Raw genomic sequence first — 18,687 nt, forward strand, 5'->3', positions numbered from 1 at the left:
TATTACACGATTAGTTCAGTTCAAATATTTAAAAGATGAATATGATTTTCATATATTTTTTATATGATTATGTCATAAAATGCTTTATAATCTAGATTTACTAGATTCAATTAATAACGGGCATCCGTTATTGTTCTTTTTTTTTTTCTTTGTACATACAAAGAAAATTCACTCAGCCTAGAGTAGTTGGTTCATAAAATGATATTAATCGTTTTATCGTATACATACTGTAATTAATTACTAAGGGTTGGCTTTGAGTACGACGATACAGTAAGTACAAACAACATTTTCACGAAAATCATTTATTAGGAAGTAAAACTTCAGTTCCTGCATTATGTAATCCTGATGATTTCATCTTGACAAAGGCATAAGAACTAAACCTGAAACAAGAACCACGAACAAAAAAACTTTCTAATTACTTACCTTTTCAAAATTACATGGTGCTGGATACACTAATTACTACGTGTTACAAAATGTATAGGCACCTCATCTAATCTAATAAATTTTACAGGTAAATTTTACTTACATGGAATTCCACGTGGTGCTCAAGTTGTCCTTTATTTTTGTAATAATTTTAGTAGTTTAGGTATACTTACAAAATCAATAATTGTTGAGAAACTGGCTAGATCTGTTCGCCTTGCTTCGTAACTAGAGTATTATAAATAAAGTGAAATTTACAATATACTTACTCTTATGCGAACTGCACATGGTCTGGAAAGCAGAACCGGTAGCATCGTATTTTGCTAGAAATTCGAGGAAAGATCTAACCCAAATTGATTAAATATCCAAAGACCCAGCAAAAAGTAGAATACAAAATAACCTGGCGAAATATAACGTCACTGTTCTACTTGGCCTTCGATAATTTACAGTTCTGCATGTATAACTGCATTATCTATAATACTGTATATTAAGCTTTTGCACTGAACATCGTGAGCAATGAGACAAGGAATTATGTACCATATGCAAGTATATCTCAAAACTTTATCAACCTTGTCTATATATTCCACTTGGAACATTGTTTTCAAAATATCTAATTATAAAAAATTAAGCATAAGTCACTTCACTGTTAGTCAATATAGCTTAGTAGTTGCTACGCCTTCTATATGGTGCCCCATTGTTCCTGAAGTCGCGTCTACCATATCCGCCCCCTCTACCCCTCCCAGAGTTGGGTCCCGAGAACCTGCCACTATTGTTTAATCTTGAGCTGTATTTGCCAGAAGGTGGTGTGTACATTTTTAAGTTTCTGTCACCACTGCGTGATCGTTTCTCAGGAGATCCTTTTGAATCCCCATTATCAAATGTGATTGGTCGATGTCTCTTTTGGCCAGCAGATGACTGGTTTTTGTCCTCCGATTTCTGATCTGCAAGTTTCTCCTGTAAAAAATAGATATGTTATTAAATAATTTGTACCTAAAATTATATATTTAGTATCAATTTAAGTTATTTTAAGAAAATATACCTCTTTGTCAATTTTTCTGTTAGATTGAAATGAAAGTTGCACTCTGCTTTTAAAACTCGGTGGTGTGCGAAATATATCCCGAATAAGAGTGTTGATATTGGAGGTTGTTTTCAATGCTGCAATTTTCAATTTATTTTCTTCTGAATTAGCGTCATCTGCTTTTTTACTCTGTAAAATATATCGGTAGTTTTTTTTAAAGTTCTTGATTAATGACATAGAAACAAATTTGTTATTGACAAAGATTACACTAAACTGTACTACTGTATCAATGTAGAAGATCTACCTATTCTGAAATAAAGACAGTATATCTTATTTGTGTGTTATCGTATGCGTAAGAGGGCTCTTTGTTTACCTTTTAAAAGATTAGGCCTAAAGGCTATTTTTTACTTAATTTGAATTTCTAATTTTGAAACAACAATTTTTGAGTACAGTACAAAATATCATATTGGACTAAGTTATTGTTATTAAGAGTTTTCGTAACTTTATCTTAACAATATCTTTATCTTTATCATACCTGCGTTACTTCCTTTAGTTTTTTAATATATCCTTGTGTGAGTCGTGCTGTGTATTGCAGCCGTAAACGTAAGTCTTTCAATCTTGCAGCATCTGCAGTAATAGCATCTGGTGCTTTACGACACAAGGAGTGAAGAGCAAATAAAGCACATTCTACATGAGAAAATTGGAGTGATGGAAGAGATTTGCTGTCTTCAGTAGTGGTATCAGTTTTTTCTTTATTTTCAGAATTTGGTTCACTTTCCACTGGTGCCTCTGGCAAGTAATTCTGTAAAAAAATAATCCCAATTACTATCTTATTTTTTTTAATATTTATTTTTAAAATAAATAAAAATTAAACATAGCACATGTAAATTTTTATTTATTTTAGAAATAAATATGAAAGTAATATAGGTAATAAAGTTAGATTGTTATACTATCTTGTAATTCATTACTTTTTACTATACTGTTGAATAACAATGCAATGCTACTGGCAACACAGCCATGATATGTGCTCATGAATAAAGGTCCTATTGAGTTTGAAACTAGTTGGGCTTTCCCAAATTTGAAACATGATTAATGCGGACATAAATAATTACAATAAATTGTTATTATTTAAAAATAACGCAAAAGCTTTAAATTACTCAGCGGGCTATGGAGAGAGCCATGCTCAGTTTCTTTGCGTGATAGAATCTAAAATGAGGATATATGCAAAAAAAACCAAAGTAACCAACACAGACCGAAGGATAAGCAAGCTGAAATTGCAATAGGCGGGTTACATAGCTCAAAGAACCGACAATCGATGGGAAAGAAAGGTTCTTGAGTGGCGACCACATATAGGCAAATACAGTGTAGATGACCCGCCACTATATGGAGTGACAACCTTAAATGCATTGCAGGGAGTCAGTGGCTGCAGGACGGTCAGGATCATTCCTTATCAGTTTATGGGGGAGGCCTATGTACAGTAGGGGACAGATAATAGCTGAAATGATAAAGATTTACAAATATCTTACCATTAATAAATCATAAACAGCATTAATTTTATCCTGTACATTTTGTATTTCTCCACAATACTCTGTAATTTCAGCAAATATTTTTAGAAGTTCCAATTTAGAATCAGATCCACCATCAGGTGAAGCAATTTCCTTCCAGGATGTAAGCACATGTTCACAAAAGAAGCTAACAAACTGTGTAGAATCCACTAGTGTCTGGAACAATAAACAATTTTATAAAATTTCATTTTTTATATTTTTAAATTATTTATAAAAAAAAACTTATTTTTGCAGCTATATTCAATTGTATTACTAATTTTGATGTTTAATTTTTTTTTAATGAATTGGATGTTAGTCCTATTTTTACTTTGACTGATGATTGAAACATGCCATTTTTCTTTGTGGAACAAAAAAACTGCATTTTTTTATTTACTGCTAAAACAATCTATGTGTGATTTCATGTTCTATATTAAAATATTTACATCTATGAAATATCTTGTTGTTAATAGATATTTATTTTCACAACTGTAGTTAGTTTTTTTTTTTCTGAAAGTAATACTTGTACATTTACAAAAATAGTCAATTTTATACTTACAGAAAATAATGGTAAAGCATGCTGCGTACATTGTATAATCCTATCAACATTCTCAGGGTCCTCTGGGTGCCAATCGTCAGGAGACAATGCAAGAGCAGCTATAAGTTGCACTAGTTCTTTCTTCCCTGCCGGGGTTTTTCCAAGTCTAGACCATGTCAACAACTCCATGATATGTTCAAATTCTTCTGCAACAACATCCTAGAAGCAACAGTGTATATTAATTAATGTACCAGTGACTCTACTTATATCAAGTAATCTAGTCTCAGAAGGACAAGAAGTCTCTATTTCGTGTATTGAAATTTAAATTTTATTATTTTATATGGAAATGAGGGTAACCCGTAATTTTATCAATTTAACTAACTATTCGTTCTGTAGAGGCTTACCACCATTAATAAAGTTCCCATCAATTAAAGGTATATTATTAATGATTTTATAAATTAATTTTAAAAAACTTTTAGTGAATAAAAGGTTAATTTTAACTCATAAGAGTGAATCATTGTTTAAATGGACAACTTTTTATCCTTCCAAATTCATTAATTTTAGATTACAGCTAGATTAACATATTATTGACTAATACATGTTATTGAAAATTAATATATTAAAAATAGACATACTTCCAAAATCTTTTTGCATTCTGTAATGATCAAGTCTTCAGCTTCTTTATTGATGACCTCTCTTCCTAACTGCTTTACTTTTGTTGCCAAGAACTTTATACATCTTTCTCTCACTACTTCATTAGTCACTTCACTATCTGTACTCTGATGAATTTGAGAAAACAGACCAACTAATGATCCTTTGGGATCACTTTTTAATATTGCCAGTAATGCATTTGTAACTACATTAATTTCAGTTGCATCATCGGATTGTAGTAGTTGTGCTAAGATATCAGCAATTCGTTGTGTGTGTTCCTTGTTATCTTTACAAAGGGATGGTAAATCTTTGATAGCTTGTTTTCGGATCTGAAAGTATTTTATATATTATTACATAATAGTTATTCTCTTAATATAATAACTGTGAAAATTTGTAATGATGGATAATTTGTTAGTCTTTTTTGTAAAATACTAAATAAAGTGGAATGAAAAATCACATGAGTAAGTTATAGTTATATCCTTCCTAACTTAGCATACTTTATATACTGATTTAGTTGTTAAACAAATTATCAATGAAAAAATTGCATTATTCCTAGTTATTGCCTTATTTTCTGATGTAAGTTGTACAACAAAAGATATGCAAATGAAAATTTGCTCGAAGCAGCCAGCAGAAAATTTATTTATTATTATTTTTGGTTTGATGTCTGCACAATATAATAATTTGTATTCATAAATGTTTGTAAATACATATTTACATTCATATTCTACATGTAATGTTATTTATAAAAAAGTATTAAATATTCTTATACGTTCTCTAGGGTTCATAGTATAACATTTGCTTAGTTTGAAATTAGATAATAGTGTAATAATAATTTTATTAGCAAAGGAAGTTTGATATTGATAAACCATAGTGGGAGCTATAAAATAAAAAAATTGTAATTTGATGGGAATTTAAAGTTTTTTCATATGCAATCTTTAAAATATTACTGGTCAGGTTGAAAAAAATAATTAATAACTCTCATTTAGATACATCTACATTTAATAAAAAATGATAAGAGAATAGTTTTCTCTTTTGTATGTGTAAACTCAAAACAATAAGGATCTTTAGGTTGTAACACCTACATTGACAATAAAAAATGTTTAATTACCCAGATAGTTTATTAATTTGTAAAAATGTGTTATTTTTTGTTAAGATTGATCACATAAAAATTTTGGCTAAAATAGGTCATGATTGGCCAACCTACTAAATCCATATATAAAACAAAATACAAACTGTGGTATTTTGTATTAATAGCACCTTCATTTATATTGACAACTGAAATACACAAATTATTGCTATATTTAAGTCATCAGTCATTTTTGCAAAGGTTTTATATGCAAAATTTAAAATATATATATAAATTAAAAAAATTATATTAAGTAATTAAATATTAAAAAAATATTTTAAACATTTTATAATAATAAAGTTCACTTACGGCAACATCATCATCCTCGCACAAATCAAATTGAGCTTCAATGGCTTGTTCAGCAAGGTTAGGAAAGCTGCTAAAAAATTTTGCAATGAATTGAGACGCCAGTCGTTTCTCTTTATCTGATCCTTTTACAGCAGCCAATATTTCTAAATATTCCTTTTCGTGCTAAAAACAAAATAATATTGTATGAATCAGTATCAATAATGTACAAATATCGCAAAAGTATTGGGAAATAAGAAATAGGCACACCTTTGAAATGTCATCCTTAGCGTCAGCTAAAATGCCGTAATTTTGATACAATTTTTCAATGTTATCCGCAGACATAGTGAATAATTAGAATATATTATAAATAGATAAAAATTATTTATTACAAAAACACTTTTAATTGCACATTTCACAATCACAAGTAAAGAATACGAAAATTGAATTAAACCGAGAAGAGAACTCTAAGCAAAGGCGAAGCCATCGACAATAATTCGAATGGGTGGTGACGGTGTTGCCAATATTTGATAGTCAAAAGTAGCACTAGACTGTTCATAAAGTATCATTTTCATAGCAAAAGTAACACACTCGCAAAAAAAAAAAAAAAAACCGCTGCAAATTATTATATAATTGTTTATTAAGGGATAAACTGAAAAACTGCCCAACCAAATTTAAAACTTCTTTCAATTATAGAAAGAATAATTATCCGCGAGTTACAAAAATTGATAATAGATTATAAGGGCTATATAACTTCTGAGTAAAAAATCCTGGCCTTATCAAAAAAATATTTTGTCATAGTCTATGTAAATCTCGGAGGTTAGTTAAAAAATGTTTGCTGCTACCTTGGTGCTTTGTATAAGTAACATGATTTCTTCCCTGTTAACCCTAAAATTGCACTTGCACACATCTTACTGCTCATTCTCGGTTATGCTGACTATTGTTATTTAGCCTAACTGAAAAGCGATTCAACAAGCTTGAGTGTTTCCACAATTTATGCATTCGCTTCATATTTGGTGTATACAAATATGATCATATTTCTCAATTTCATACTCAATTCAAGTGATTTCCTATCCGTTAGTAGTAGTAGTCCTTTATCCAATAATTTTGAACCCCATTGTTCCTCATTATTTGAAAGATCGATTCATGTTTCTTAATGACGCTAATGGCTATGTTTCGCGCCGTGTCAACTACCTCCGCTATAAATGTCCCGCTCATTCCTCTTCCTTTTATTCTAAATCCTTTACTATGCAGACAGTTTGCTTGTGGAATTTGCTACCTGCCTCTATTCGGTGCGGTCATTCTCTCGCTAGCTTCGAAACCTCTATTAAGTCTTACTATCTCTCCCTTAAAGTTCTATTTTCTTGTGTTCTCTCTTCGAACTCCTCTTTCATTCTCTTCTGTTGTATTTGTGCCATTAGTTATGTACATATATGATCATTATCATCATATCAACCGCATCAGATTAGTAACCGCAGTTAGGCTTTGGAGATGTTTTAAGAGGGATACTGCTATCCAATCCTCGCCCTCCCTTATTCGACTCTTACAACACCCACGGGAAAGAAAGAGGTAACCTATTCTATGTCGGGACCACATGGCCATATTATGTACATATATATGTATATATCATCATCTTCTTAGCCTTATCCCAATTATTATTTAGAAACGGCGTAATATTAAAAAGATTTGGCTTAGAATTTACGACCGGCAACCTGCATGACGTCAACGCTCTTTGGAAATGCATTTGTTGATGGTTTCTGTCATCTCGGTATGGAAGAAAAGTTTGGGAAAAAAAAGGAAGGGAACGTTGAAAATGCGTAAATGAAATTGGTAAATAAGAGAAATAAGGGACTTATGTAGGAAAGGAAAGGGGTACACTGCAATGGCTCGGGAGGTTGACAGATTTCTAGAGAAGGACACCCCTGACGCATATATGTATGTACATATATAAGTCTGTATATATTAGTATCTATATAATAATGTGTTACCTACACTTGACTTTTTCTCAATGTACTCTACCCAAAGATTGTCTGATTGCTGATATTGCTGATATTGTGTTGTGATAAGATCGCTTTTTGTAAGATTTCTCAATAAAAATAATTGTATTTATTTTTTTTATAAATGGTGCAATGAAGTGTAAATTAATAAATAAAAATAAATTTTCGACTGAGCCTGATACTTAATAGGAGATATTTAAGAAAAAATGATATGATGGGTCTTAGAATAATAGAAACCAACACAATATATTTTTGTTTGGCATCACACAAAAATTACTATACCAGATTGGAAACCATTCAGTAGTGTACCAAAAAATCTAAGTTAAATACTGGCACATGTTTCATCTTGATATGCCATCTAGACCTAGAAATATATAGGTACTTAGGTTGTCTAGAGTCTATAGTCATAAGATTATAGCAATCGCTAGATATGGGTAACTCAACGATTATTCTAATGACGGAAAAAAGCCTTTCTTTACTCTATATTTTACTGCATTTATATACCGTCTATAAAGTTTACAAATATTTCCCACATTTCTTCATACACAAAGCCCATTTCATTTTTCCCTAATAATTGCCTGGTAGCGCGCTATGCGCGAATTTTAGAATTTTTGAAGAAATGAGTTGACACATCTAGTGCAATGAAGTGAGTTGCCACAATTGCGCCCCGTAGCACAGTATTATCTATAACCTAAGGATAGTATCTGTGAGAGGGATAGTTCTGTTTAGCAATATAACAGACATGGCTGCATTTGACTCCTCCAAACCGATGTCTATGTGGTCGTAATGAATTTCATTACGAAAGGTAACGCAAATTTAATATTTTGATTAATAACGTGGGAGTAACACAACAGAGTCAAAAGTAACGCAAAATGTTATAAAAGTAACACAATGGCAACAGTGGTGGTGGGTGGCGGCATAAGCATAGCGGCGGCTTTTTTTTTATTTTTTTTATTAATGTGTTTTATGTTTCTGGATGCAAAGTGAAAATAGGGTTGCTAGATAAAACTTTGAATTTTTCCTATATTCAAGTTTATTAAAGTAAACTGCATTTTTTGTGCTATACTTATTCAAGAAAACTTCAAAATATTTACATTTTATCGTAAATGATTTTTTTGATCTCTGTAATTTAATGTTTTCATCATCATCATTTCACTGTCCGTGAATCCGTCCACTGGACAGAGACCTCAGACTGGACAGAGAGTAGAACGACGATGAAATGCATTGCAAAAAGGGACTTTTTGCAATGCATTTCAGGTCGTCCTACACTGCGTTTGCCCGTACAGGATCGCTACTCAAGAACTCCATCGGTTGTCGGTTCTTATAGCTATGTGACAAGTCCATTGCTACTTCAGCTAGTTTATTTATTTATTCATTAGTACAAATATGTATACATGGCGGACTTAATGCTAAAAGCATTCTCTCCGTTCAGTCAACCATTTATTCTTCGGGGTATGACGATTACTTTGGTTCTTTTGCGGATATCCTCTTTAAGAATTATATCACGCAGACTCCGAGCTTAACCTTCTTTATAACTTGCTGAGTAATTTGAAGATTTTACAACTGGACAATCGTATAAGATCACGTTTCGGTTCCATAAGTCATCATTGGCAACACGCACAGATTATAGACCTTCGTCTTTAAACTCTGAGGTATCCTTGATAAAAAGATATGGTGTAGTTTTTCGAACGCTGCCCAGCCGAGTTCGATTCGTTGGTTGACTCTTCAGTTGAAATTAGACTTACCTATTCTGATAACTTGTCCCAGGTACTATACTATACTACTATACTATACTACTATACTATACTCGCCGACATCTAAGAGCAAGGGTTTTCAATCGTAGCCATTATTGGTGTGACATGGACAATAGATATGATATTAGTCCGATCCATTTTCATCTTAAGACCTACCTGTTGAGAAGCATCATTTAGGTCAATGAGCATAGTATTCAAATCCTCCAGGGATTTCGCCATGATTACTACGTCATCGACAAATCGAAGATAAGTGATTCATTATTGATGTTTATACCATATCTTTTCCAGTTGTGAAGAATTTTGGGGATAATACGTCACCTTGTCTTACATCTTTCTGCACTGGGATGGGTTTTGTATTCTAGTTCTGTACTCGGATAGACATCGTAGCCTTACTGTACATACACTTCAATTCTTCAATATACCTACCTATAATCAAGCTGGCACCTCTGCTATATAGAAAATGTTGTACGGCCGTATAACTCTACCAAATTCAAATACAACCTGCTTGCATACTTTCTTCATAAACTGTGTCCAATATATAATCTAGTAATGTAAAATTTCTCATTGACATATATTGACATATCATATATTTTCTACAAACTAGCCTGCCATGAATTGAGAAAAATAGCAACTGATGGTGTATCTTTCGTCCTCTTTTTACTAATAATATTTCCATAAGAAGAAAGGAGTCAAACATTGATTTACAATTTTTATTTTATCATTCCTTCTATGTAATTCCTTGTTTTTAGATTGGCAATGAACTAGTGTTGCCCAACAGAAGGGAAACAGGACGGGGAATAATGAAACATATAATAATTTTGGACAGGCTTTTTTTAATTGATCAATAATTAAATTTTTATTCTATTAATACTAATAATTAGGGCAAGTGATTTGTAAATAGAATGGTCAGGATGAGCTAATAAATATAAGAAGTAAGAAATGAAATATTTTAAGGAGATAAGAGAGTTTATAAATGAAGAATGATCATAAAAGGAACAGGAAAATAAAATATGATTTAGATCACCCATATTATACGCATATATTATACGTTCGCACCGCACTCACATATATGTATCTCTATTCATATTTTGAAGGTTTATTAAATTAGCAGAAATGCAAACATGGCTAATGCGCATACAAATTACTGAGCTTGTGACTGTTTCATTAAAATTTAACATAAAAAGACCAAGGTTTTGTTGGTTGAATAATATAAAAAAAATCCCTTTTTATTTAGCTACTAGTCTATAAACCTAACTCCAAGACTGACGACTCCAAATCTTAAGTAAATTAACAATATCATCACAATTTCTTTATTTATTTAACTCTTTATTGCACCATAAACAAAAATATATAATGACAAATGAATAATTCAAGTGAAATACAGTAACATAAATACAGATTAAAATATATACCTAAAGGTACAAAAGGCAGTATTATCGCTAGGGCAATCTCTTACAGACAACCTCTGGTTAAAGGAGAATAGATAGAAGTGGGTAGGTGGCGCAAGAATGAAATAATCATTTTTTCGTGCATAAAATACAAAAAACTATAATGCACAAAAATATCAAATACATATAATTTATTAAACTACTTACTATAACAATATATACGTGCGACACTAAAAAAAATGTTCTCTAGGTAAATATATTTTTATTAATTCTTTTCAAAGTACTCTCTACCAGCCTCTATACAAAGTTTCATGTGTCTGAACCAGTTTCCGAAACACATTTTCCAGTCCGCCGTAGACACCTTGTTTACAGCCTGCTCGAACGCTGAGAGCGCATCATCCGGCGACGAAAATTGTATCCCTTTGAGCTGATTTTTTATTTTTGGGAATAAGAAGAAGTCACACGGTGCTAGGTCAGGGCTGTAAGGAGGGTGATCCAGGAGTTTGACCAATGTGCTGTCTAGGAAATCCATCGTTTTGATTGCGGTGTGGGAGAGGCGCATTATCGTGGTGGAGCAGTAGCCCGTGGAGCCCTGTGTTTGTCGCTTGTTGCTCACAACAGAGAAAACTTCTGCCAAGCATTTGGTAGTATACCATTCGGCGTTAATGCTTCTTTGGTTTCGTAAAGGAATTCACACCAAGTAGCCAGTCAAATTGAAAAAGCTCGCGATCAAAATTTTCCCCCGGCGTCTACGTCGCTTTACTTTTGCAGGCGTCGATTCGTTTTGAAACACCCGTCGACTGGCGCTTTGTTTCTGGATCGTATTGATAAATCCAGGATTACCTGTAACGATGTCGTAAACACGCCGAGTCGAGCCTATTTCAAATTTGTCTATCATATCATGGCACCATTCCACCTTTGCTTGCTTCTGAACATCGGTGAGGTTGTGCGGCACTCAGCGTGAAACTAGCCTCCGCACCCGTAGATGCACGTGTAGAATCTCGTGAAGGCATCCTTATCCAATCTGCAGTATATGCTGAATTTCTTGGTATGTAACTCGTCTATTGTCTTTTTTCACTGCTAATACGTTTTCTTCCGTAACAGTGGTCAAAGGGCGACCACTTCTTTCTTCATCCCCCAAAGTTAGTCGACCGCGATTAAATTCATTATACCAACGATACACGGTTGCCTTTGAAGGGCCTTCATCCATGAATGCCATTTGAAGTCTATCGTACGATTCGTCCGGTTTCAGGCGACACTTAAAATCGTAAAAAAACATAGCGCGAAAATGTTCTCGACGTAAATCCATTTTTCAATGAGAGACGGTAATTTTAATTAACTCGCAAAAAGTGTGGAAGGAAATTTTGAATTTAGAACGTACCTATTTTTACTTATAAGTAATCATATTTTTAAATAAATTATAACTGGCTATTCTCACATACATAAAAACTTTTTCTCGCAATACTTTCTGAGTGACCTGATATGTATATAAATACATGCCATATACAAGGAAATATGATGAATCTAGTCAAAAAATTACACAGGAATGGAAAAGAGTACCTACAGTGAAAGAAAATGTGTTTTGACTTGTCCTTTAATTGAAGCTGACCGTATAGGTGCACTGCCTGAACGGAAAAGGATTTGGTAGAATACACGGAGGTATGTACAGGGGTTTTGAAGCGAAGACTATTTCTTATTACTATCACATACCTCGCGAAGCGTGACTCTGCACTTCACCGAGTAATAAAAATCGCTTTTTGAGATAGTAATGAAGTAATAATTTTTGTAAGGAAAATACCTACTGAATGCTGGCAGAGAAGCCCAGAAAAAGGAACCATTTTTAACATTTTAGTAACAAGGTTTTTTGAACGATGTCAAAAATGTTATAGAAGACTTACCCGTTTGATTTGAGGTAATTCTTCGTAAATCATCAGAGGTGAGTAAGAGTACTGTTTATTCTTTTTTTCGAAACCCATTAACTTTTTAGATTTTGATATACAATATATATTATTTTTCTTGTTTTTCTCAATGGCAATCGGTCGCCATTTTTACGACCAGAGACCATAAGAGGCTCGTAACTCGAAAATTGTTATTTTTCTGCAAATTATATTCAACGCACACCATAGTTATAAAAATTACGCATTGTCCAAGCGCGTATTTATGTATACTCAAACTACAGAACTTTAATTTAAACTTAATGTTCACGATTTCCGCCATTTGTCAACCTTAATATAGCACAATCTTTGTAACTAGTTTTAAGAAATAGATTCCGTTAATTAAAATACTGTACGTATGTAAACACGAATAAATATGTCTTCTGATTATTTTGAAGTAAAATAGCCTTTTTGCCGTATTTGGTATTACGTGAATTTGAACCAGTGTAAAAATATTTTTTTACTTAATTACTCCGATGGGAAGTAAGTTACTTGAGATTCTAGTGGAGAGCCTAACAGACGGTTTGCTATCCTATTGAGAGCAAATACTATAAATGGAGGTATGAATGTGCTAGAGTTTTTTTTTTTTTTTGTGTAAGTTATCTTTGTATTGATATTTGATACATTGCCCGTTTTGGCTGAATCACTTTGTTTGCCTGTTGTTTTTTAATGTAATCCAACTTACTTAAAATTTAATGATAATTGCTTATAAAACTTTCGTTATTTTTACATAAACACAAGCACTATAAGAACGAATGCTAGTCTTTGCCATGTCTAATCTAATATATGAGTTTTGGTAGAACTGCTTACCTCAATTTATCATAAGAAAAATATAATTTGCATAAGAAAATTCTAGACTAGGGCTCGTAGTTTACGAATAATGAGGGGTATTTGCTTTACCTGGATTGTTCGCTGTGCCTGTGGATTTCCCCTATAAATCTCCTATTAAGATATATACTTTTGTATACTTTGATAGGAGACTGAACATTTTAAAAACTGTTTCATACTCAATTGGTACTATTACTTACCTATATTGTGCTGATATGTAGGCTCGCACCTTTGGTAGGTACTTACTTGAGTATCTATCTACTTGTTTGTTTATTCATACCCTTTTTTAGACTTTCTCATACTCGATTTTAGGTAAGTACATTCGATCCATGTATCTATATTATGATTGGCATTTCTATTTATTTGATTCACTGTTTTTAAATGTTATTCTAAGATTATTGTAATCATTATTTAAAATGCTAATGTATTTATATATGTATGTAGTAGATGGAGCAAACGGTAGTGTTTTCGAAAGTGATTGCGGCCATCGCCTCGGATTGTGTCTATTATTAAATGTTACTTATAAATAAAAATATATAGGTAATGCAACCAAAATGTGAACACCGCCTAATAATGAACCACCAAACGAAAATTCAAAATAACATAAATTACTACTTAAGCGACTGTGCTATTTTTTCATAAACAATAATACATTATCTCTTTTTATCAAGACAAAAAAAATACTTACAATTTGGAGCCAAACGTGTTCACAATAAGTGTTAATATTTGTCGCCTAACTTAGCGTTCAAATAATGGACAAAGGAAACTTTAAAGGATTTAAAGTATATCTGTATGCTAAGAGAAATGAACTAATAAACATCTTTTTTTATACTACTTTGGTGGCAAACAAGCATACAGCCCGTATGTTGGTAAACGGAGTTACCGTAGTCTATGGACGCCTGTAATGTGAGGGATGTATAGTGCGCATTGCCGACCCTTAAGAAACTTAATACGTCCTTTTTGAAGAACTTCATGCTGTAGTCTCTAGGGAAAATCTCGGAATGAAGATCATTACACAACCTGTGTTCGCGGGAGGAAACTCCTCTGAAATCGCACCATGTGGTTCTGGTTCTAAGGTGTGAGGATGCATTTCCTGTCAATTGCGAGCGGTGCGATGGTAAAAGGTGGCTGTAAGCATCATATTGAAAAGTTCCCCAGAACACAATCCGTTATACTGACGGTAGAAGAATCAAAGAGAAGCAAAGAACCGCCTTAAATTAAAGGGCTCAATACCGCCCGGTTATCTTCATCATTCCTGTAGATCTAGTAACTAAAAGATGAACATATAAATTACGTCTCATTTCGTTCATTTTTCAAAGATTATTTTTGGTGTGTTAAAGAAATTTTTCTTTGTTCAATTTCTATACACTGATGTCGTAGACAATATAAGTTGAATTAAGAAAAATATTATTTCGACTTTTAGGTAATTTCAATTCTAATACAGAAGTCCTAAAGTTGAACACTAAAGTAATTTTATAGGCTTTATTTTAGGTACTTACTTATGTCCAAAAAATGAATTAAACGATAAACTTTGTTTAGATTTATTAGAAGAAGAAATATATATATAGACGATTTTTTTATTTTGTCTTGAGTAGAATTATAAGTATGATGAAGTATAAAATTGTCAGACTATTATTATTATTATTATTTTTAAAGTTTATGTTATTAGTTTAATTCTCTGTTCGACCACTATTAATAATAAACAAATATACTTACATAAAGATGGATAGACTGATAATAGACTGCGTGGAAGATGGTATGGACAGAAAAGGATTAACTATTAGCAAATAGAGAGGAATAGAAGAAGAAAACATAATAAGCCGACCCCAAATAGATTAGGGAAAAGGGTAGGAAGAAGAAGATACATAAACCAGACATTTTGCATTTAACTTAAGCAGAGTTCCTACTTATCATTTAAGAAGTAAGTACTTATATTGTTGTTTCATGATTAATATAGCTACATAAAATACATTAACAAAATTTTTCTATACCTATTTCAATATAAATTATCGAAAATATGAACAAGTGAATAACTAATTTAACTAAAAGTCGCCAAATGACGTACAAATAAACTATCGATAAATTGATTTAATGCTTTGATTGATTTAATTTCATTTAGAGAGTGTTTCTGTGATAATTTCAATAAAACTTTTACCTTATCTTTTCATTAGGTTTTTGAAAAAACCTATGCATGGTTGTACTATAACCTATAATCGCATTGTGTAATCTTATCACGTGGTTTATTCTGCATGGTGTTTACTAAGTACTTATAACTTCAAACTCATACAGTTTTTAGATACTAGATACAGACGTGTGCGTAAAAAAAACACATGTGGAGAAAAGTGCTTAAAATTTATTATTATGAGTATAGGTATAAGTAATTGTAATTGTAACCTATGTAGTTGTAAGTTTTATTATGTTAGGTATATATTTAAACAAAGTTATCCGTTGTGATAATAGATATCGTGAATAAGATGTTTCGTAGATAAGTTTCAAAGTTTTTGAACGGAGAATGCAAACTTAGGTTTGTACAAGAAAACAAGGTTTACTTCGCATAGAAACACAAAAATTTAATCTTTGCAAAATTAATAAATAGGTTCTTTATTAAATCTGGTTAAGCAACAAAAAGCTTTATTACCTGAGATGTCCTTAAAGAGATTTTTTTACCTTTTTGTATCTACACTTTTCTATTAGATGTTATTTACTTATTTCGTTAAAAAACTATTGTAACTTTTACTATACCTGTCTACGTACATAGTATAAGTGCATAGTAATATGCAAAAGAATAAGAAAGACGTTGGCGGCATTGGCTTTGAAATTCTTTATCCATTTATCCTTAGACTGACTGACTGATAAGGTGAGGCTATTTAAAATGTCATTATTAGTTTGGTCCAGGGATGCGGTCTCTTTGATCTTTTTGTGTTGCTTTTGTTTGTTATCACAGTTGCCACGCATTTTTAATATTACTAATACTTTGTATTTGGAAAGATAATATTCTAGGTAAGTAGGTAGCAAGTTATAGCTATATATATTATTATTGTTTAGATAAATTAGGTGGGTACAGTTAGTGTAGGAAAAGATACTTTAAATAAAATAAGTAATTCAGTTATACCTATAATATTTCGGCATAAGTACCTATAGATATATTTTTTTAATGAGTGATAATGGAATGGTAACCCTGCCCGAGCTATCGGTATACACTGGCGGGGCGCCAGTGAAAGATGATAGGTGAGAAAGAATGAAGGTCAGTTGGCCCACCATGATTAATTCGACAAAAATTAACCATGATGGTTTCTAGGGGGAACCGCGTAGAGGTCGACTTAAGAGGGTATATTGCTAGTAATGGGGCTATTATATCTCATTACTAACAATCCCTTTCCCCCCTACCTATAGATATTATCTATACATTGTCAAAGTTGTCTTTTTGGGTATTTTTGTACCACTATAATGTCGCTACCGATAAGCAGTTATACTTGTGTCTGCGTTTCGATTTGGAGGGTGGGATAATTATGGCAATGAAATTCAATTTAAAAAGACCTATTGAATGGTACCATGGGAATTTGTGATGTCCATAGTGTAGGTACACATATGGCAATGGTTACCATTTTCTATTAGGTGGTCAGTAAGTTTGTTTGTCATTTCATAATGCAAACAAAAGGAGTGTTAAATTATTGGGATCTAGTATTAAGTACCTACCTATATCTGAAATTTTACTGTGACATTTAAAACTAATAGAAAGAAAAAAAAAACTACTAGGAATGACACTACTAGGTAAAATAATGAATTATGAATTCATTCTAATCGGGAATATTTACATTTACACTGCTACATTTTTTTAATGGATGTAAATGGAAAGACAATTCCGCCTGTGTTATCGGTAAACATTGGCGGGGCACCAGTGACACATGGCAGTTGAGGATGAAATCAAAGTTAGCCTATCGTGACGGATTTACAAAAATTAACTAAGATGGTTTCCAGGGGGAACCACGTGGGGTATGGGATTGTATCTGATAAGGTATATTGCTAACAATGGAGTTGTTGGATTATTATTACGTGAAAAAAAAAATTGCTAAGAGAATTGACGATGATCAGACGGTATCGAACTCTTAAGTTCATTCGACTATTATGGCCTGTGCTAAGAGAAATTATTTTACACGATGCCCATTATCTATCAATTCTCGCACTATTCGCTACCTACAAGGAGTTCACCCTCATATTTTAGAGGCTGGATGGGCGCTATTGCGCTGTTTCAGAGATGCTTTCTTCCACAAATGCTGACGTTTTAGAATGAGAGATTGTCGAGATTTTTCCAAGAGACTGCAGCATGGATTTTTTCAAAAAAGTTGTAAAGAGATTTTATTGCGCGCGCATATAACCTCTGGTATTTCAGCAATTCGTAAACTACGGTAACTACTTTTTAGCATCTGGTTGGTCATATGCTTGTATGCCACCTCAGTGGTATATAAAAAAATTAAAAACAAACCTAGGGTTTGATTTTTTATAAAAATATATATAGGGGTGTAAAAAAATATACCCTTGTGTATTCCAAGTTTTTATTTATCATATCGGGTAGATCACAAAAAATTATAAATAAATACTTTTTATTTCATTAAAATAGCCTGTTTTTATTTTTTTTAATTCATCAAAAATTAATAAATATGGTTTCTAGGGGAACCACTTGGAGGTCGACCCAAACATGGAAATGGGATACAACATACAGTGGTGTATATATGGTAAGTTTGTTTATATTTTCATATTTAAATAGCTTAAGTAATAGCTTAGGTACCTACTCACAAAATCTACGCGTACAAGATTGCAGGTAAAAGCTATTTATATTTATATAAAATAATACTAAGTATAGATAAATGACAAATTAATTCTACCTTAATCACACATCATGAACAAGTGAATGGACAACTGAATAAATCTATAGGCGTGCGACTCGGATAAGATTTTACGAGAGGTCTCCCGCCGTTTTACTTACTTGCGTATGCTTACTAATGAAAAATCGGGCAAATAAAAACTAGGAAACAATCTATAAATACTCTAATAAATTTAGAAAATAGCGCTTTATAATTAAACCACATAAGGGTTTACAGTCGTAGGCATGTTTATTTATTTCATTCCTAAACTTACTCGGATCGAGAATTTAACCGAGCTTTTATTTACGTAAAGCAACACATGCCATAGAGGTGAACAAAAATCCA

At 32.3% G+C, this 18,687-nt stretch overlaps 1 protein-coding gene across 1 annotated transcript; it reads right to left on the minus strand.

Annotated features, from left to right (window-relative positions):
* Positions 1-286: 286 nt before the first annotated feature.
* Positions 287-6,084, minus strand: LOC113523328 (apoptosis inhibitor 5). The gene is made up of 8 exons (XM_026909249.3): positions 5,850-6,084; positions 5,604-5,765; positions 4,153-4,497; positions 3,539-3,736; positions 2,965-3,159; positions 1,974-2,240; positions 1,460-1,627; positions 287-1,374 (listed from the first exon to the last, which is right to left on the minus strand). The coding sequence occupies exons 1-8, from the start codon at positions 5,922-5,924 to the stop codon at positions 1,081-1,083; spliced, it is 1,704 nt and encodes a 567-aa protein (XP_026765050.1). The 5' UTR covers positions 5,925-6,084; the 3' UTR covers positions 287-1,080.
* Positions 6,085-18,687: the final 12,603 nt, after the last annotated feature.

This window comes from Galleria mellonella, unplaced genomic scaffold (genome assembly GCF_026898425.1).
Source record: "Galleria mellonella isolate WM207_F2 unplaced genomic scaffold, CSIRO_AGI_GalMel_v1 utg90, whole genome shotgun sequence".
Lineage (NCBI taxonomy): Eukaryota > Metazoa > Arthropoda > Insecta > Lepidoptera > Pyralidae > Galleria > Galleria mellonella.

Bases quoted from the DNA above. Each gene is read 5' to 3' on its own strand.
- LOC113523328 (XM_026909249.3), bottom strand. From the start codon at position 5,924: ATGTCTGCGGATAACATTGAAAAATTGTATCAAAATTACGGCATTTTA. The intron at 5,766-5,849 runs GTGTGCCTATTT...TTTTGTTTTTAG, and splicing joins CTAAGGATGACATTTCAAAG to CACGAAAAGGAATATTTAGA. The intron at 3,737-4,152 runs GTATGTCTATTT...TGTTGCTTCTAG, and splicing joins AATGCAAAAAGATTTTGGAA to GATGTTGTTGCAGAAGAATT.